At 39.6% G+C, this 22,337-nt stretch overlaps 1 protein-coding gene across 2 annotated transcripts in view; it reads right to left on the bottom strand.

Annotated features, from left to right (window-relative positions):
* The window catches only part of GPD2 (glycerol-3-phosphate dehydrogenase 2), a 64,362-nt gene that overhangs the window by 26,041 nt on the left and 15,984 nt on the right, over positions 1–22,337 (bottom strand). For both annotated transcript variants that reach the window (XM_055812474.1, XM_005236449.3), the window contains exons 3-6: positions 15,051–15,222; positions 11,494–11,618; positions 10,411–10,508; positions 9,238–9,401 (exon numbers count right to left, since the gene is read on the bottom strand). In XM_055812474.1, the coding sequence (XP_055668449.1) occupies positions 9,238–9,401; positions 10,411–10,508; positions 11,494–11,618; positions 15,051–15,222 (559 nt within the window). The remainder of the gene's footprint in view (positions 1–9,237; positions 9,402–10,410; positions 10,509–11,493; positions 11,619–15,050; positions 15,223–22,337) is intronic.

Below are 22,337 nucleotides of genomic sequence, written 5' to 3'. Positions count from 1 at the left end.
CATACCCAAAAACCTATCACTCAGCATCAAGACAAAGATATTACTGGATCACCGCAATGACACCCATTGTCCCCAAAAGCACGGATATCCTAAAAGCTATGTTAAAACTATATTTCTGTACCTGTACGTTATATTCTCACAGCAGCCTTGCACTAGATAATTGCGTGCATATAGTGAAGAAAAGCAATGCACAAAGTCAAGTAATTTCACGTGCATGGAAGTTTTCTTGCTGTGTATATGCAAACTTTACCAAAACCCTACCAAGTTTAAGGCTAATGAGTGATAATTATACATTACTATAGATAACTAAGTTACCAGGACTACCCGTTATCCTCTAATTTTTAAATAAGTGCTTAATTGCATGAACAGTTTTATTACAAGCATTAAAACAGGAACTCAACATCTGTTGTACATATGGAAATCAGTTACATCCAAGTTTAGGCATTATGAATCAGCTGGAGTGACTCAAAATTGTTCCAGACTTCTCTGAGAAAGAAGTCAGCAAGTTCTTTTCCCCAAACATAAGTAGAGTAAGGTCAGAGGTAAACATCGAATTTGACTTGTGAGTCACAAGTCATTAAAAATGCCCTCAGACCTGAACTATTTCTTGCTCTCTGAATCACATGAAACTTAAGTCAAAAATTCACTGAAAACTAACAGACTTTCTAGGATACGTAGCAAGCACACATTTGTTCTTGGACTGCTTCAGAGGGAAGAGCCTTCTGACTCAGTTAAATCAGTTCCATCACACCCACATATAACAACACAGCAATATCACACCAGACTGTTAATAAGTGTCATACAAATCATGTATAAATTGAATTCTGCTTTCCACAGTGATATCCGTGCTGCTGAAATATGGCCCAACCAGGTGGGAAGAATGATACAGAGCTAAATATGCACTTTGCACCGGAAAGAACCACACACCCCACATATTTTAGGTCTTACAGATCTGCCCTGAGATGCAGGTATTTTCAGCCCTCACTCTGTAGGAGCTTTAATGGAAAGGAAAGCCTTCTCACAGGTAAATTTATGGTAACACTCAAGCTCAGATTTGACACATCAAGTTTAAATAATCCAGTAGCAGTCATTTTAAATAATTTCTGCTTCCTCCATTTAGCACCATCTTAGGCCACAAGAAATAAACTTCCCTTTTCCTCCGAGCCATAGAGGTGAAGAGGTAACCATCAGCATCTGACTTCTAGGTTCTGCTCCTCAAGGGTCTGAAAGAACTAATGCCCATTTACCAGTAACAGCTACATTTATCAAACCTTAACACACACAGCTTGAGAGCACACTGCAGAGACCACCCAAGGTGCAATGTAACCACTATTTTACAAGACAAGCTTAGGGAACTTAAGAAAGTCAAGATTATATTCATCAACCAAGATTAAAGGAATGAAGGAACCTATGACCAAACAAATTGCGTGTATGGATAAAAACAAGCAAGATCACAATGAAGATTAGGAAATGAAAGTATGATACATTCCAACTTACATACAGAATTATAAACAAATGAGTAACACAAGCAAGAGACTGGAAGCCCATAAAAGCTTTTTTAAAAAAAAACAACAACAACAAAAACAAAAAAACAAAACAAAAACTAAAAACCACAACACCCTGAGAATGTCTGTCTAATCAAGTCTACTGCCAAGTTACAGTACAGAAGCTAAAACTTGTACGGAAACTAAGATATCAGAATACAAAAATAAGCTGCAATATCCAGGCACATCAAGTGAGAGACAAAATTTGGAATTACTGTTCTGTGCTACTGCTTTATAATGATGTTGTTTCCCACTTCTTTTGTATCAGCCTTCAACTTGTCACTACAATCATATTGCAATGTCAGTGTAAGTAAAAGCACAGTGTTAAAATGAAACTAAACATTGTCACTGTCAGTTTATGGAAACCACGCTAAAATGTCACCGTGCACAACTGTCACAGCAGTTCTGCTGCGGCCATGCCACCGTGCCAGAAAGAAACGTGATGATGTCAACAGAGCTCACTGCGTACCCGCATGGCACAAGAGCTGACTAGTACTCCCAGCGCTCACGTTAACAGCCTAAATTTGGGGCAAACTTAACTTTGAGGCAAAGTTTGCTTTGCACACCACAGTAGCTATTTTTTAAGCCTAAACAAAGCAGCGATCGGTTTGTCAGCTATCACATGCTGTGTTCAGCAGGTGGGACACACATGAGACCGGCCAGGGGTGGGGGGGACCAGCCAGGGAGCAAGAAGTCATGGGAGGGCCAGAGTGCTGTGCCAGAGCTGGGCAGAGGCAGTGAAGCCGCCAAGGGCAGGGACGTGGCACGCTGCAAGTGCCCGGGACAGGCAGGCAGGTGCCAGCTGGAAGGGATCTCCTGCACCAAGCGGAGAGCAGGCAGGGCTGCCACGGGGGGAGGGATCCACCCCATCTGTTCAAATGCCGCTGCCTGATCAGACAATTCTCCCCTGAACCTAGAGAAACCCAGCGCGCGAATGGATACAGGAACAGGCTGGGCGAGGTGAACTCTGCTGATGGGAGCGGAGGAGCGTGGCGAGGAAGATGAGCAACATGCACGTCCCCAGCCCCTCCCGAGGACCAGGGTTGCTCTGGACCCATTATGCTGACACAGGGACAGCCACCAGAGCAGGGGAAGAAGCAGCAAGACGTACAGGCATCCCATAATCTGTTTTCCTTCAACATACATATAACGATACCTACAATACGGAACCGTGTACATATTAACTAATGACCGACCATTAAGTTCACATAAAATGCACACATATAAATTACAGCAGAGTTACATGCTTCAATGGAGTCTTTCCCCTAAAAGCCACGACACACTGGGGAACGCTCAGATGTTTGTGGCACAATGTGCAAATAATGTCATTTTGCTCAGGAATAATCTTAAATCTTTTAGGTAACATGATCTGAAGAATTATTCCCTGTTCTCTTCTTAAGGGACACAAAACCCATCCTTTGCTTATATGAGCATTAAAAAAAGAAAAGAGAGGGGCACAGAATTCACTAGAATATTCATCATTTCCAACCTTAAACCCAGAGCGTACAAACAGACGAATCCAGCAAGTCAGAGAGCAAAGCCAATTTAATCTGTGGCTCCCCTGAGGTAAATGTAGTTCACAGTCCTGCCCCCACCCCAACCTCAGCCATAATCCCTGCTTCCTGGAGGTAAGAAAGCACTGGAGTGAGGAAAATTCTGCAGCAGGATATAATGATCCAAAATGACAGGGACAATAATGACAATGAATTTCATGTCTCCCAGTCATGAGCTGGGGATGCTTGACTGGGCTGACTTACACAATTAAATTGTTACAGGTACAGCAGGAGATGCAGTTATCATCTGCATGCTTTTGGGAAGGATGCCTCCAGCAAAAGGAAGAAGAGTGCTGCGGATGCACGGTCCCTTTTGTTCGGGGCAAACGGCTGCTCCTGCAGGGACGTTCATGTGGCTGCACCCGTTGACAGAGGCAAAACTGGGTTAAAGATGCAAGCCATTTTAGGCTATTGATTTTATCCCTTTTGAAAACAATAAAAAAGCTCTGACGGATAAAGCACAGTATGACTTGAGTCACCGTGCACTGAGAAACATTACAAGCCAGCAGAGACCCAACGGATTCTACCAGAGAGTTGGGAAGCACCGTTTATAACGGATCCCCACTAGTGTTCATACTAGTGCTGGCAAGAAAAAAATCCTACCACTTCCATCGCTTCAGCTGGAGACCTGCATTCCATTTTACATGCATTCCACTAGAGGAAGCCAGCGTTACCTTTACGAGCCCTCTCATAGCAGGCTGCCGGTTTTCTTCAGGATTTCACATACAACTCTATTATATAGAACATGGGACAAAATGTATTTGAAAGCAACGGGATATGGAGAATACGCATAGTATTTCCCAGGTTATACCTACGGTTAGTGTGCCTGCAAGGCTTCTCTCATTCATCCAGCTTCAGTTTTGAAATACCAAGAAATATGGTTAGCCGTGTATTTCACCTATAGAAAGTATTTTTAGTGACAAACTGTCAAAGAGTTTTTATATCCAGGGAGGGAAAAAAAGTCATACACTTGTCTGCATCTGTAATAGGGTAATACCCCTATTACAGCTCAACATTCGCAAAATATTAATTTGTCAAATATGAATTATAAAGCTATAACATTTCATAATTCAGGACACACTCAAACACTAGGAAAAATAGCTACAAGAGCCCAAATAAAAAAAAAGCATTTATTCCATTTTTGACAGCTTAATGAATGCCCTACTCTTTTGCATTGATTTTTGTGTGTATGTCCGTCTGTGTGTGTGCATGTGTGCCTGGGAAGGATTTCTCATGGGGTTTGCTGTAAACAAGGAAAGCTAAATCCTCTGCCAAAGCTTCCTTTTCTACCTTTAAATAACCTCCATATTAAAATATTTCAGGAGAGAATATATACAAAAAATAAACAAAAATTACTTACATTCCAGCAAATATACTGGAAATTCATAGAACAAGACATTAAGCAATCAAATACCCTGATGTGACAAAACAGTCACACAAGTGGTATATGTTAATTCGTGCTTTCAGAAAATAGCAGTAAATTCAAAGAGCAGGGTCAACAAAGCCCAAAAATCTTAAATTCAGGACTGATTCCAGAACACAAGTTTTCCTTACACACCTAAAGGCTCATCTTGCAAGGCAAAAATATGTTAACAAAGAGGTCTGCAAGCACCTGGAGATAGAAAAATAATGCATCCTAAAAATAATTGTGCCACTTAGAATTTCTAAACACTTTAAATTGAAATATTCTGGCCAGCTGGACCTCTGCTTTAATGTTTTTCCTAGTTCTTAACATAATGAACTATATATAATTTAAATGGAGATTAATTCTTCCATTTAAAGTGCTTTAAAATAATTCTGCCTATGATCTTGAGATCTCAGCCCAGCATCGCCATAGTGCCTCTTCTCCAGTCTTCCTTGAGCTACGTAAGTGGAACTGACAGATCACTGCTCAGATAGCAGCCACGTTCTTCCCCCAAAATGTTGCCTTTTTGCTATTCAGGAGTATCCTAATACCAACAAATGCTAAATCAAGTCTGACATGTACCCCTAAGAAACAAACTTGTAAGTTGTGGCTTCAAAGAAAACCTTGAATAAATAGGACACATTGTGTACACCCAGGCTAACATCCAACATATGCTTTAGTTTCCTGATGCCGAGACAGAGCAAGAATAGCCTCTGGTAAAGTCTGTGATTTGCTGTTGCTGGTACTTCAAACATTTATAATGTACTTTTCCCTCCCACCCACCCCCACCCCCCAAAAAAAAACCAAAACAATTTTAAAAATGTAATTAAGACAACCACAGCAACATTTCAGAACACAACATATTCATGAATAATGGATTATTTGACATGCCACTAGTTTGATCAGCAATTACAAAACAAAACAAAAAGCTTTCCCGATCTTTCCTCTGCAGAAGAACATTGTCACCAAAAAGTCACAACTGGACAGGTGGTTTTATCAAACAAAACCATTCATTATGTAGGTTACTTTTTTAATTCTTCCCTTTGGTGGTGGTGATCAACATGCCAGACAGCAAGACGCTGCTAGTAGGTGCTGTTAACAACTACAGATACAGGGAAAGTATGATAGAAATAGGCAAGAAAAAAAGATAAATCTACATTCAACTGCACATACACAGTCCGTTAAGACACACCATTCTTAAAAGGCCAATTTATTTATTCATTATTTAGGGAAGACAGAGAAAGGATGGACAGAGAAGACACAGATATGACCTACTTTAAGACAGGTACAGATACACACACACACATATATATATAAAATTTTGTCATTATTTAGTGGCTTTATTTTATGACTAATCCTTCTGAAAGAACTAAAAGGAGTTCAATTTGATCTTATCATCCCTTTCTCCTCTTTAAGGAGGATTTAAGCTCAATTCCCTTTCCCTTTTGTCCTCCATGTCTCCAAATTCAGGGCATGAAGGTATAATATTAAACGGTGCTTGCTGAAACATTATGACTTAAAACAAATTCACTGTGGACAGAACACAGTTAATTGATCACAATAAAATAACATGTTACAACACAGCATGAGTACACATACACCATGGGCCACAGGCTGACCTACAGAGAAGTCACTGCAGATAAAATTTAGTTCTGAAATGTAGCATGTTAAGAATTGATTTAACATTGTAGCTGGAAAGTTTTTATTCTGGATTAGGTACAGCCTCAAAGAACCCAAATGTACATTATGAACTCACAAATTTGATACTTTCCTTCAGAACTACTTTAGTCTTCTAGGAAAATGAGGTTTAGTGGAGCTTTGAGAATTTCTTTAATTTTTTCACTGCAAAACACCGTTTCTTTAAATTCCGCACTAAAAATGTGGATAACCAAGCTGTACTCTTACAAGGAAAGCAAAATAAGGCCAGATATACTGGCATGAATAAGTAGCTTCACTGGCAGCAAAACTTAAAAGTCTATTTTCGATATCTCTCATCAAATTAGTCCAAGAGTCCTGCTAGCATTGCAGCTATTCCTCTGAAGGAGAACTGTTAAGATGCTCTGTCAGCTACCTGATTTTATTGAGATTTGTATGAATAAACAGAACAATTACACAATCCTCTTTCTCTTTAAACTGTTCTTCAATAATCCTGTACATTTCCTTTTTCTTTCTCTTTTTTTTTACACTTCTTTGTGTCCAATATGCAGAGTGCAGGTTTGTCTCTTATTGCTTGGGAAGTCAACAAAACCATCAGAGACATCTCTCAGTCATCCAGAGTTCTGCACTGTATTGCTACACAGATGTTTTCCACTAAAACTCCACATGGTTATCTTCATGCTGAATTTTTAGATTTATTGTAACACTGTTTAAAATAATTACTCATCCAAGAAACCTGAAAACTAATGTTAAGGCTATCTTGTAAATGTGTATCTTTGGAATGCTGGAGTAGTAAATAGCTATGATACATCCAAACTATTTATTTAATCAGAAAAACTTCAATAGATTATAAATAGATTTCAAGTTATAGTGCTCTTATGAGAAGTGTAATTACAGTTAAGAGAACCACTTCGTCGTTCTTGTATGCTCCTGGGATCCCTTAAAACAGTCTAAGGGATAGCTTATGATAATGAAAAAATAAATCTGAATTACTTCTATGCATGCTATTTACAGCAGCTCTTGTTACAGTATACAAAAATACCACATAATCCCACAACAAATTTGCTTCTAAATAACCTCTTATTTCCTCCAGACCTTAAAAATAAGATAGAAAAGATGCAGTCTCCATCAGAAATAAGTAAAAATCAAGTCCATCCTTTAAATCTTACCCTATCCCCAAATAAGAACCTACACATATATATTCCTGCACATATATATACAGGGTTTTTTTGTCGTTCTGTGGGCTCTGTATGAGCAACCTGCAATTATCAACATATGCTTTTGCCAGAAGCCTCATAAATACTAACTCCAGTGTGTTCTGAGAGTCCCTCCTACTTCTTCCCAGTACAAAAGCCCCTATTGATAAGCTGATGAATAGGGTAAATGCAGTTCTAAAAAGGGAAAAAAACTACCTTTACAATCAATTTTGTGTGAAGACCTTTCTGGCTGCCAAAAGGTCAGAAACTACATCTTCAGGTAAAAACTAACTAGAACTGCACCACTACTGAAGTAAATCAGTATTTAAGCTATTTATTCTTTGGAGGGCTCCTCCAAGCCTGCAAAGAATCTACGGCTTTTTGCCCTATCCTGAACATATTTGACATTTTGGTATTACCTAGCTGGCCCCATTACCAAGAAAGTTTTACCAAACTTTCAGTCTTGGAAGGGAAGTGGAAGGGGGCTGGAGAAGGAGGAATACCAATCTAATTGAAACCACATTGTGAAACAGCGTACAACTCTGCCGCAAAGAAAAGGTATCACATCTTCCAGGTCTGCCAACATAACCAGGTGGATCAAGAAAGCCATTATGACAGTACACCCTGGAACTCCAGCTTAAGCAGTGAACTTTCCAGCACTTAGATTTTGTACAAGTTCAGTATTTTTTAAATACTGTTTGGGGATGGGACTTGCATGACATTAGAAAGTACTGAGATACAGCAGTTTGGATAAAGCTCAAGGCACCTGCACATCAACACGAGCACTAATGTTCTGGACAAGCAAAGTTTCTGTCAAGTAAGCCAACTAAACCTTCACCAATTCTGCTTCAGACTGCCTTGTGTATCTGTAGAGTCTGAAGGGACAGAGTTAAATCCTTTGCTTGGCAGACCCACTGCAGCACGCACCTGTTGCTGTACAGCTATGTTAGAGACTTATTACCAGACTTATTTCACAGAACAAGGCAAAAAGGCTTATCCATTCTTGCATTACAAACAAGAGTGACGCTCTTTCCTAACATGAATACACATGAACACTTTTGAACATGAAAATTGCTATTTCTAGATGACTGCAATGAGTTCTATTAAATCATCATTTTATTTTGAATGAACATCAGAAGACTTGCAGAAAGCATCTTTATTTTCTCCCACTCAGACACTGAATTTGTGTAAGCGTTATACACAAACATACCTAAAACTAGCTGATATAATAGATTAAATAACTTGTGCTGGAGGCGTATTTCCTCTCATGAATTTATAAGCCTTTATTTAAAGGGGTTTTAACAAAACCATTCATATCTTATATCAGTCTCTAGTACCTGATTATAATTACAATGAACGCTGTCTTTGCAGAGCAACCGATTTTACTGGTGATACAAGAAGTAATTGATCCAGGCCTCATCCAACCCAGTGCAAGAACCACAACCAGCAGCCAGATCAGCTAGATAGGTCTTAAGTTATTTGCATAGTCAAAGTGCTACAGCAAACCATTTAACATTACCAGAATGATCACATTTTCTTGACTTACAATACCTCAGAAGTGTTCAGTCGAAGGAAGTATATAGCAAAAACACGCACAGCTGGAAAGTTGTAGGGAATCACCAGAACATTAGAACGCTTTCACATATCACTATACCTACTAGCCAAGAAAACTAATATATTCTCTCCTATGTCCAGTAAGTTACTGTTGTGAAAAACGCAACTTAGCTACCAAATTAATGCTTAAGAGGCAAGCTAAATACTTCCAAGTTGTTGTTCTTCCCTTTAGAAAGTCTATGTACATGACCTATAATTGCATACTTGTGTTTCTCCCCAACTCAAAACACAGCACCACATAATAATGAAAACACAGAAAGGCAACATACCATCGTAGTAGACAATAGCTCCAACAAGCTCATCTTTGCGTAGCATTGGAAAGAGCTCCAAGGCTCTTGACTTGCTAAGGACATAACTGCTTCTCAGACACTGACTTCCTGCCACGAGGTCATAAAGTTTTATTCCAAGCCAGTAGTATGGCAACTGCCACCATCTGCAAGAAAAAAAAAATCCCCAGGAAGTGAAATAAATAAATGCAAAAGTGTATGCACACAACGTTATAGTAATATAGAACATGGTAAGTAACACAGCATGTAGTATTACACTAGTTTTACTTTGTACCATCACATAAGTTCATGGTATCACAACAGAATGCAAATACACAAGAACTTATCTATTGTTCACTACTGTTTTCAACTGATCTACTCACTGCAGTTAGTCAAGCAGATTCAAGGCTTTATTTATTCTAGAATTAGTATCACAAACCTGCTTTTTTTACTTCAGTGTAAAGTGAGATATTAAAGCTATGTATTAAGGGAAGAGCCAGGCTGCATGTGCAAGCTGAAAGGGTTCCTCAAATGCACACCTTGACTAATGCCTCCTGCACAAACAGGACCAAATAAATGCAGCTGGCCACTGACCTACACGAGCTCCACCTATTACAAGCCCCTTCTACTAAGACAGGAATAAAGCCATACATTAAGATCTGCTCTAAGTAGCCTGTTACAGTGAGAAACTGTTCCAAATCACTTAAAGTCTCTTTCTTAGATGAGAAGCATCAGCACTAAACTGTCATGTGCTGTGAAAGGCAAGTGCACTGAATTACTGCACTGAACAGGGATGGTTGCATGGACTAAATGTCACATTGCTAAGAACACCATGATAGCATGTTGAAGACATGGACGTAGTGAAAAGAATATCAAATAATGTGCTGGGAATGAGAGTTCATTCCAGCTGCAAACTCCCCTCCTCCCCGCTATTGGGGTGGTCAAAATGCACTGAACTGGTGAAGTCCATGATGAGCTCCTAGCCAGCAGTGATAACTGGTTGGTGCCACAGAAGAATTTCACGCTCCTACAATATGACATCATCTCACCTGCTGGAGGACAAAGCTTATGACAGGTTTAATGACATGCTTGGAAAAAGGCACCTGCAAACTCTCCAGGGAAACAGCTTGCTTGTCAAGAACAACGCTAAAGGAGAGATACTATAGCAAAGCTTACTTGTAAACAGGCAGCATTATTGGCAAAGGAGCCGAGAGGTGAGGAGCAATTTCAAGCAGATTTGCACGCTCCTCAAGTGCTTCTTTCACCATCTTGTACTGAAAAACAGAAGTGTACATGTGGATCCCACGTTACTCAATTTTGTCTCCATGTGCAACATTTAATAAGAAATGGTTTATCAAAGCAAATATCTTGCATAACTTTTACTATTCTTTCAGAAACACACAAAGATTTGCTGAAAAATACAAAAGTTAAGGAAAACATTTCCCAAGAAAATGAGGTTTTGCTAGTTTCATTTTGGCAGGTCAGCAGAATAATTTTTAATTTGAGTGTAAAGCGCAATAATCCTAACTATGGGCAGGAGGCACTTGAAGTTTAGAACTCATCCCACGGTATACCTTCTGTGCCAGTTCCCACAATTAAATCCCATACTAACTCTGAGCTGCAAATGTAGACGTGTTCTTCTCCAAATCCATCAATATGAATCAATATGAAGTTGTTCTTTGGCAAAAAAAGCTTGATTTCTGTAGCTGGATAACTACAAGTTTTACATATTTTTCCCTGAGAAGTCACCATTTCTACAGCAGTATTACAACCATTAAAATATACTTGAAGTTAGAGAGGTTGCAATGAGAAGACAAATCAATTTCACAAAACAAGAGTATCAGCTTCCTCCGACACAAAAATACATGAAAGCATTTCTATATAATCACTCATTTACCATATTTTCTTTCCTCATTCTACAATAAACAGGACAACCACTCACTCCTCCAAATTCGGTTCATGACTGGTAGGAAGCTCTTTTTATTCTGAAATCAGCCCTGTCTCTGCCTTCCTTCCCCAGAACATACACAGTCTATAAAGTATGGCAATTGTATTGCCCATACAACAATTTAGCAAAAGGCAGGAGCACTGATTTCCATATCCTAGAAAGCTCAAAGGGAGAAGACGCTTTTTCTATGTACAGCAGCTTTGAAATACAACAGTCAAGTATTGAAAAAATAAAAAGGAGACTTGGATATAATTGGGATAGGGGAAGTGTCTACTAGCAATTTTTGCTTAACAACCAGCATAAACAATTACCTGCTCAAAATCCAACTTCATGATGGCCTTCTGAAGATATCTCACTCCACCATGGATCAATTTAGTACTCCTGCTGCTGGTCCCTGATGAGAAATCACCTCTTTCCAGAAGGGCTGTTTTTAGTCCTGTGTTACCAGAAAACCAAATTAACTTCTTAAATTACACAATTTGTATGTAATTCATTAAAGACACTTCTCTAGGGTAGAGACAATCACAAGAAAAATTACTCTGTACATGGATAAATTTGTATTCAAAGTGTAGTGCACTGTCTATATTGTAATGAAAAATTTTAGCTTCCTTCCTAAGGGAAAAGTCAAAACAGAACTTAAACAGAAGCACATTAAAACCTGGATATTTCACAATAGAAAGGCATTACAGTACATTATAGGGGCCATGCTCCCTCAAGCAAATCATAGTTCGTATTCATGGCAAGAACAGAATATTTTCATGAATACTTTTAACTCTTTGCAGCAGAGAGCTCTAAATCTATCACACTAATGATTTAAACAGCATACCAGAGAGGCAGACAACTGGCATCTTTCTCTGCTTACGAGGTACCCAAAACTAAAGGAGAGCCAGCCATGTGCATGCTCACCACTCAGGGACAGCTCACCGGAGAACGTGATGCACACGTATACAGAATTCTGCCATATACATGAAATAGGTTTGATGAGGCTTAATACAAAATATTGTAGGTTACCTGGAAGCGTAGCAAAGTGAAAAAGGAAGTTCATCTCCAGTTCACTATGCAGAGCACTACAGTGCTCATACAGCACAGACATCCTCCTTTTACATTACATAAGCCAAGGGCACACATACGCAAAACATTCGTTAGAAGATACCACTAATTACTTCAGAAAGGAGTTGACTCAGAAATGCGCACACATGTTCCCTGATGCTGGCAGGCACCAACAGTTTGACCAGCACAAGGAAGGAATAACCACATGGTTCACAGATGTTCACACAAGTCCAGAACACAAACTGCTTTATAACTGAACATCATAATGCTTACTCTACCAAACACTTGGAATGAGGTTAGCACGTGGGGTTTTTTTACACAAGTTGTGTTCCCAGTTACCCTGAAGGCCAGGAAAAAGCATTCCATAGGTAAAGGCACTCTGCTTTGTGTGAATTGCTACAAAACCATATACCCAAATACTGTTGACACTACGTCCCTTGTACAGGCAAGTGCTGGCATCTTCTTCATGAAGGAGATTGACATCGAGTTATGTGATGGAAGTTAGGATAAGGGAAGAGTTGCAGGAAACAGATGATTAGCAGATGCCTTAGAATGGTAAGATACAGGCAACATCCTTTGGCACATACCTAATACCTACAACACAACCAACAACAACTTCCAACATCCAGCATAAGTAAACCCAACCAAGATAAGCACCATAGGACAAGCATAAGGCAGTCTTTCACTTAAAATGTATGTGGAAGGACAACCTGTGTTACCCAAGTTAGCAGAACAGACCCCCTCCATCACTGGCAGAATTAGGTAGGCAAGGAAAAGAGTGAGTGACACTGTACCAAAACCAACAGCGACAACATGACGACGCATACCCAAGAAGAGCATCATCTGCATTAGAAGTTATCCCTTGGGTCTTGCCTTCACCCTCTTTGCAGGGTGCTTTATGCTACTGGTTGGTGAACACACATTTTAACATCTGTTGCTCTCCCAAAACTTTTTATGTCCTTAAAAAAAAAAATCTAATTATTACTGGTAACTTCCAAAGATCAGAGTAATTTATTTTTGTCAAATGTGACTGAAGATTAATGGATACAATCAGAAATAATTTGGTGAAGATGTATCAAACACATGAAAAGCAAAATTTGTTGTTAAGTGAAGCAAACATAATAAAAGAGCAAGTTCCATGAATGAACAGCAACAATACACAATTCATTAACCAAATGCCTAGGAATATTTCACACTTCAGAAATCTACTGATATAATCAGAATATCCAGTAAAAGGATAAACATAGATTAACTATAATAATTTCTGTATGCTTTACAACTGCATTTTCTACCACAATATAGCAAAGGCAGAAGCGAAAAGATCCCAAGTTATATTTAATAACACATACGAAAAAAAAATAATAACCAGGTATGAGTCTGTATGTATCTACCAATGGCGCAGATCTTACCGCTTTATCTGTTTCAAAATTATCACACCCTCTGGGCAAGTATTTTCCAAACCAAACTAAAAAAACACTCCTGGAGTCATGTTTTGTCTTTTATTTCCGAGGTATATCTAGAGGTTAAAGAACCTACAGAAGAACTTTATGGCTGCCTACCATGTTTCACTTTTTTTTTTCCATTTTAGTTCCAAAACCAGAAAAAAGGTCTACAAACACAGAAACAAAGGAAGACACGTTCTCTCTCTCACTGGCTGACTGTATGGAAAACAACAACTGACAGTACACATTGCAAAACAAGCTTTTCTCACCAATCTTTCATATAGCTTTTTGGATTAAAATATGATATTCTGGGGGAATACCGCATTTCAATAGAATAAAAGTTCATGCTACATCATCTCCCACAGGAACAGTACCAAAGCATTCTCATCTCTGCATCTGAAGGTCTATTTTCATTAAATTTGTGCAATGACTTACTCTCTCTGAAAGCTCTCAAATTTGATTGAACCTGGTGGCCAATTTCAAAGTTTCTGTGTAAGGTGGATGACACAGAGTGGGCATTAGTGTCCTGCTTTTTCAACGCCTGAACAGAGCTCTTCCCGTGTCTGACCAACTGCACGAGCTATTGGGCAACAACTGCACATCTACTGAGCAAAACTGACTGTCACCACACAGATTCTCATCCTCCTGCAGAAGTCAGGTAAAAAGCATTAGCTTAAACTCATTTTACCTTGAGCATTCCCTAAGTTAAAGCTTCGCATAAAGTTAACATCAATTCTGCTGCGTCTAGTAGCTTCTTAAACCGGTTACACAGCTAATCCCCCAAAAGAGGGGAAACAGAAGTACAGATCTACTTTATGCACCCTCAAGCTGAGTGGTGCTAGTACCTTTCACTGAAAATTCAAACAGGCTTCTCCAAACCTGCAATATACTACAACTGCAGCTACAATGCATTAGAAGTTGCAGGGATCTCGAGTTACAAGCTGGAGAGCCACTGTGCCTCATCCAGAATTCACACGTGGCCCTTTCAAAACAGTTGCTAAAAGTGCTGTAAAAGTCTTGTCTTCTCTTTGCTGCCAATATTCTCCTGCACAAACAACTGAAACATGACTACAGACAAACCCACTAAATAAGGAGCAACAGAGAATAAGAAGTCCATCCAAGATCATCCAGCAAAAAGGTTTATGGTAGAAAACTGCATACAAGCACCTAGACAATAAAGACTCTGCTGAAACAACAAAACACAATGGCAATTTTTTCTTCAAGTTCATTTTAGCTTCTGAAAATAGAAGGAGTTTTATAACCAGGCATTTAGAGTACACCTCTATCTTCAAGTACTTTTGAAAAGCCAACCTGATAAACTTATTATAAACCATGTAATCCAAGAATAAGAATGCAATTAAATTTTCAAGCCTTACCTCTAGTGACTGCATCTAAAGCACAGCCACATCCTGTTGCTCCTCCACCTATAACAAGGACATCAAATTCACCTGTGGTTTGCAGTGCCAAAATTTGTTGTTCTCTTGTAGGGAAATGGTTCATTATTGGAACAGTCACGGCTTCTGCAGCTTGAACATGCACAAAGGTACCCTGCACAGATTACAAACAACACATGAGGATCTGTATTTATTGTGTATACACAAATGTGTACACATACATACATACACACACAACCAAACCACACAAATAAACTCAAATATTCCCAGTCACTTTACCTATATATAATAATAATATTGTATTAAAACATTATGGAGCAATAAACAGTGCAAAAATCATAAAGGGTTAGCACAAATTTACTTAATCTTGCCTACTTCAATATAATGCTGTACTCAAGTGCTACTAGCCATATAAATTATTTCCAGGAATAGTCTTTTGCTATGTTACAGGATGCTCAGGAAGTATTTTAATAAACAGATGCATGGTTTGGCTCTCAACTCTCCAAAAAAAAAAATCCATCAAAGCAAAGGACTTAAAAGATGAACGTACATTTTATGTACTTGTACGGTGGCCTTAATCTAAGCTTAAATTTGATCAGGTTCATGAGATGATGTGGTTTACTGTCAAATATACTATACCAAACACCAAAGAAACACTACTGCCATATCCTTTTTGAAAATCTTCCAAGAAAGCAATTTATATTCTACAGCATGCTAGAACTCAACTTTTTTTCAAAGTGATAGAAGTTAACAATGTGGTGGTTTCCAGACAAGTTCAGATTTTACTAGAATGGCTTTGAGAATCTCTCTAGTACTCTGCCTGACATTCCACAAGCCTCCGCTGCTCGCCATTCAATGACCAGGCTAAGAAAGGCTGACATGCCTTCTCAGTCAACTAATATGGACCATGGTTTGATTTTTAAGGTTTTAACCAGTTTCTGAAGACTCTCTTCTGTTAACATTAATTTAAACTTAACTCTAAAAACCTTTACAGTCAGAGGTATCCCCAAACCCTATCACTTGTCATATACTTCATAATCTATGTTATAAGCACCGTCGCTGTGGGTTCATACGCATCACACTAATTTTGTATTCAGTGGGCTGCAGGCAGATACCACGGTGTTTCAGACAGTTAAATGGAGTGGAAGGCCACAAGAGTCATGTTTACTTTCTCTTTGCTTTCAGCTCTAGCTTTGCTTTTTGTTCTAGCTTTTTCTCAAAAAAATTTCCTCATTCACCGTTGTCCCTCTGCACAAAACTAGACTGTGAATTCCTCTCACCACTGATTTTTCAAGACCCAAAAGATCCATCTTTTGCACAACAGAGTAACCACTTGCACATAAGTGAACCTGGCAGACAAAGCACCTGAATTTACAAGAAGGGTAGTCAAGGTACTGGCCATAGAGCCAGAACACCTGCAGCACATCACAGCTCAGCAGCAGAACCCTTGATGACCTTGAGAACATCGCTTGAACCAGCACTTCCAGAAATAACCACATTTTGGTCCTCTGAAGTTTTGTTTGATTGAGAGGAGTGCTTTTATTAGTACACAGCACTTTCAATGGAAGTGTTTTAATCACTGCTGATTCGAAATACGTATGTGAAAACAAATAAATGCCTACACTTCCCAGGCCAGGACAGAACTAATTGGCCAATTCAGAATGGATCAAAATAAACCAACAGAAAATGAAGAATTAACATTTTCAGAGTTTCCTGAAAATTATAAACACTTTCAACACAAGAAAAAAACTGCCTAAACCCTATAGTCTAAGGTCTGAGCATGATCTAGTCTTTAGTCCAAATGACAGACTTAACTGATGTAAACCAGCTTGTGTCCAGAGCTCCTAGACAGGAAAGAGTAAACTAATACAAATTCAAGTGACAAAACACAAAATAGTGCTTTCTTACTATGATCTAAAACAATCTGTCTAAACGCTTACAATGTGCAAGGAAATTCTCTCATTTAAGCTTTTATTTCCAAACATTCCTTGAATAAACTGAATTAGGCAAGTTGTTCAGTTACAGAAATAACTTTATTACTTATTGCACCGTTAACAGTGAATTACAATTGCCACAGAAATAGCTCCTAAACCCAGTCCCACGCTGCAAACACTCCATCACAAGGACCGTTTACTCTGCCTGGGTGTTTTATCGTTGTGCAGCCCACATGTTGAGTTTCCCAGATAGATCACTGTGGTTATGAAAAGCTGTCTGATAATATAGGCCACCTCCAGCTGTTCGGAACTCCAGCCACTTTCCCCAGCGTTTGCAATGGGGAGGGAAAATACACCTGCCATAGGAAAATCACTTGACTGACAAAAGGTAACTCAGTTGCTTGCCACCATCTGCTCTCATGTGCACTGAATGGATTTCCACGAGCAGCTACTCGAACGGCATAGTTCCTCTTTAGCAAGCAATCCACTGGTGGTCACAGAGCTCTGTAAGGAGACCGTGTGAGTTAAAGGTAAAAGCGATTCTTGCAACACATCCACTGTAAACTAACAGCCAATCCAACCACATGCAAGAAGCCTGAACCCATTATATGGTGCACAGAACCTAAATAATTTTGTTCAAAAACATTTGTTCATTCTTCAGCAGTGTTGTGATCGAAACACATTATTTCTGCATGTTCCTATCACTACTATACAAGTGAGAATAAAATCTAATAACCAGTAGCCATGCCTAAAGGAAGTGCATATTCAAAAGTAAGTAGTAATCAAGTTCATCTTGTAATCATGGCTTATATTGACTATAACGCAAATAGCTCATGCAAGTCACTTAGGATAGCAGCACCCACTGTCATTGCATTTGTGTTACAATTCATTCAATAAGGAAAGCTGGACTAGAGAAAGAGTGCTTCACTTTATAGCAAGGATTTCTATCTTACCAGAAATGAAGTGAGAATTAAGATTTAAAACAGCTGAAGCCTGGCAAATTACCGCTCAGGCTATAGTATTACCATGGATTTTTCCCAAGCACAGCACTGGTGGTTTCCACTGGGGTCACCTCCGGCTGAGCCAGCCCAGCGAGCGCCTGGGCACAGGCTCACCTCCCGGCACATGAGCAGCCACATTAAATGCTCAACCAACTGCAAGCCCAGGCTTAGTCACCGACTACAAATGCACAGTAGCAAGAGGTCTCCTGATTAGAAGCTTGTTTAAACCCACTGCAACCCTCAAAGACAAAAATCCCCAGGAGTTCCAAGGAGTTACGAGATACACACAGACAGTGGAGAGGTTGAGTCAAAGTGAAGCAGACCGGTGAATCTTGATAACCCTCCCAATTACAGCCTGCCCTTGCTCTCACATGTTTACATACTAACATGTGGCAGATGGCAAAGATCATCAAATGAGGTACAAAGTTTTGGCACTGCAAAGAAATTCAGCTTCCACATTATTCTTCTGACCAATGAATTCTGTACATTCCCACCTACTTTTGCCTCTTAGCCTACTCATCTCCAGCAGTGCTAAAAATTTTAATATCCCTGCAAGTACGACAGAAGCTATATCTCCAAAGTATGATATACCGACAGAGTTCCAGAACGCGCTTTTCCAGGGAGCGACAAATAGAAGGAGGGAGGTACTGAGAGGATCCCACCATTCCCGTTTACACACCTTCGTCCATGGCCATAAAGACAACCCTCCTGCGCCTGTGCTTCTGCAGAGGTTTGCTCTGCCCGTCTCCAGCAGTGGCTCTGCCCAGACTCCCCTCTCAAAAGGGGATGAGGAAGCAGTGCACAGAAGGTTCTTCCCCTTGAATACCTGAAAACTGCGACAATGCTGCACCTTTCCGGGTTGCGTAGCAGGTGGTACTGCCTGGCTTCCTACACAGGTCTCTGGTTTTTCCTTGGTAAGCTGTTGCATTAAGCATATTTTTTAGTGCTGTATCATTACAGAGTTCAGACAGACAGTCGATGCCAGTTTCCCAGCTTCCCTAAGTATCACCCTGTGACTTGGAGACAACAGTGACAAGAAGGAAATTGTGAAGACCAAAACCACCCATGGCTTAGTCTTGCATGTACTCTGGCTGATCACGTTCAGCTACATATCTCAACTTCCTTAAACTTTAAAATCCCCATCTCAAAATTAGTTTTGCACTACATTTCCAGCCATGACTGCTTCAGCAAAACAAGTGACTACTTTCAAAGTGTACAACTTAACTTCAGGAAAATAAAAGAACAAAAGAAAACCAAAATTCAGAGTTCAAGAAGTACTACCATCACTTGGTTTTGACTGTATTTTTTGGTTTGCTTTTAAACACATTATTTACAAGAAATGGCTTATAGAAAAACACAAACCAGAGTCCCAAGCAGACAGCCACTGGTGTAGCAAGAGTACAGAGATTAGCACTGAAATATAAGCAAAGTGATTAGCACACTAGGAATTGATATAGATATGATTCATCTTACTGTCAATTAAATGCGAGAGTGAAGAAAAGCTGCATACAGGGATTCCATCTGCAATAACGTGATTAGTTTGGCAGTGAACAAGTATGTTTACTGAAATAAGCAATTGCTGTTTATATCTACAATTTCTCAGGCAAGAGTTCCTTGAATGGTTTTGATTACACTCTTAGCGAGAAGGAATTTAGTTTGGCAGTTTGAATTTAATCATGAAGTTATAAAGTGATCTAGTAATCCATAAGCAAGCATTCTTGTTAATTTGCTAATGTAAATCTCCAGGTAGGTTTGCAGAGTCAAATTCATCATCCTTACTCATTAAAAAAATCCCCCCAAAACAAAACCCCAAACCATCAGTGGTCTCCAGTTCAAACTTGGCACATCAAATACCCACATCATACCTAGTACTAGCACACATGGCTCGATGCATTAAAATAAAGGCACAAAAAGCAAGAATGCAGCAATTCAGTCAGCATCTACATGAAGCAGGAGAAACTGGTATTTCCATTTCTCCACCACCATTAGTGTTACAAGCACTGGTGAAATGGCTAGCAAAGGCTGGCTCTATCACCTTTGCTATTCAGGTATCTAAGTATTTGAAGCCAAATCAATCATGCACATAGCCTGTGTATTTTATGTCTCAGAGGGGTCCAATTTCATCCCAGATGCAATTCTTTTCAGGAGCTCGTGATTGGTAGTTAATTCAGTGTACATGGATTTGAGAGTTCCTGTATGATTTAAGATTAAATTCATTTACAGTGGTGGCACTGGAAAAAAAATACGTAAGTCCATGCACACTTTTGCTTTGCCCAAAAACAGTTTAGGAAGGACTAGTTTCTTCAGACCTCTGCACAACCTGCTGTGAAGAGTTCCCCAACCATCCCCTTTTCTCTGGAAAGGTTTTTTTTCTTTTTAATCTAACCAAAAGCCTCCTCGGCAGACTTATTCCCTCAACAGCCAAGACAGTAAAGTTGCACAGAAAGCCTGACCAGCTTCCTTAAGGGTAATGGTTATTAAATATGAAAGAACCACTCCTGTGTGTTTACTGAAAGAGGTTTTGCTTGAATTAGTGTCATTCCTACTTATTCCCTTACACATAGCATTAGGCTAACCCAGCTTATTAATTCAGTAAATTTCCCAGTGATCAGGTTACTATAAAAGACACAGAAGTGCAATATTCATCTATCAGCTTATGAGTTAAATTCAATAACAACTCTGTCATGTCAACACATGTTCCCATCACCCCTTTTGCTCAGCAGGAACTGTGTGTTGTCAAAAAAACCCAACACACAATAAGGGCAATTTTCTAAACTGCTCATATGCCTGCAGATGTCATGCATAGATATACATACTCTCAGGTTATGTTGCCTCAATTGCTATTGCAGAGCTGTTCCAAAATGTCAGCACACAGGCGCGTGTTTAGAAACAATAAGTTAGGATAAAAACCTTCAAAACCAGGGCAGATCTGAATCAATGGAGCGTTCTCTCTCCAAGGTGTAAACACTTTACAGCTGTTTACACACAGACAAAGTTAACTGTGGTAACTGTGCCATCCCCCTCACAGTAAGGCTTTGACTCTCGAATGTAGCAAGGACAATTTAAATTTCAACATCAGAAACTGTCAAAACACATCTCTCTTAGCAGACAAACCACTCACTAGTATGCTCAACTAACAAATCCCACCCGTTCTCAAGGGCCAGAACTTCACCAGCCTTCAGCCTCTCCCTTGGCATTACCTGAGACAGCAAAGTTTCACAGAAACACAGAACACCAGCTGAGTGAACGTGCAAAACAAAGGAAGACAGATCAACTAGGCTGTGTGTCCAGGATTATTAGCCAAATGAGGCTATTATTCTGTAACTGGATGCCCCTAACTCCAGGCTGCTGGCCATAGCACAGACATCTAGTCACTGAAGCAATACAAACATGGGTAAAAAAACTGAGCCTTTTATTTTTGTCTTACTATGTGATGGATTCTGTGCCTGAAATAACAACAGATTTCCTACAATGTGTAGCCAATTAGTGCACATCTTGGGGCAATACCCTTCTCTGGCAAAGGAAGACAAGATCTTTGCCCTAGCATATATTTGATTGGCAGGCATTATTAAAAAGAAGACACTTGGGCTGGGGGACATGCCCACAGCTTAGATATGTCAACACGACAAATGGACTGTCCTCCTTTGTGTCAATCCCTCCAGTTATGTTCCACCTGCTGCCCTATATTAGGTGTTTAAGGCAGCAGCTTTAAGGGACATCACGTGGGAAATGTGCAAGTTAGTACAACATAAAAACAACCCGCTGTTCACTTGACAGATCCATTTGCTGACACATATGCTGGAAATTCTCAGATCCTCTGCAGACTGATCCTACACAAAAGGTTTTGAAATCGGGGGACAAGCGGTTATTTCAGTTTGACATCTTGATCACCTTCTGTAAAACCTGGGGGTTTAATCCATCTCTGGAAATTTGTAATGGCCATCCATTTCCACAAAAATGGGCATTCCCTGAACTCTAGAATACAATACTGCATATACAACAAGCGAGCTATCCAGATCACTTTTCCCTTGCAACTCCTCCTCTTAAACAGTCCTAAAATTTGAAGCTGCCATTTCTGACAGTAATGAAGCCAGAGTGTAAAATCATGTGATAAAGGCTCCAGAGAGAGTTAGAAACAGTATTAGCAGCTAGGTGCAAGACAGGCAGCCCAATGGGAAGCTCACTTTAAATGCTAGGTTTTATTTTCTGCAACAGTATCTGAAGCCATAAGGATCCTGGCTTATTCACTTCCCAGCCAGGTTGCCCAGAAATGACTCATCTCATTCATTTTACCAATACCTCAGCTGCTATTCCTCCTCCCCACAGAAACAGCC

Source organism: Falco peregrinus, chromosome 8 (assembly GCF_023634155.1).
Source record: "Falco peregrinus isolate bFalPer1 chromosome 8, bFalPer1.pri, whole genome shotgun sequence".
NCBI lineage: Eukaryota > Metazoa > Chordata > Aves > Falconiformes > Falconidae > Falco > Falco peregrinus.
This window is presented reverse-complemented; position numbering and strand designations above follow the sequence as displayed.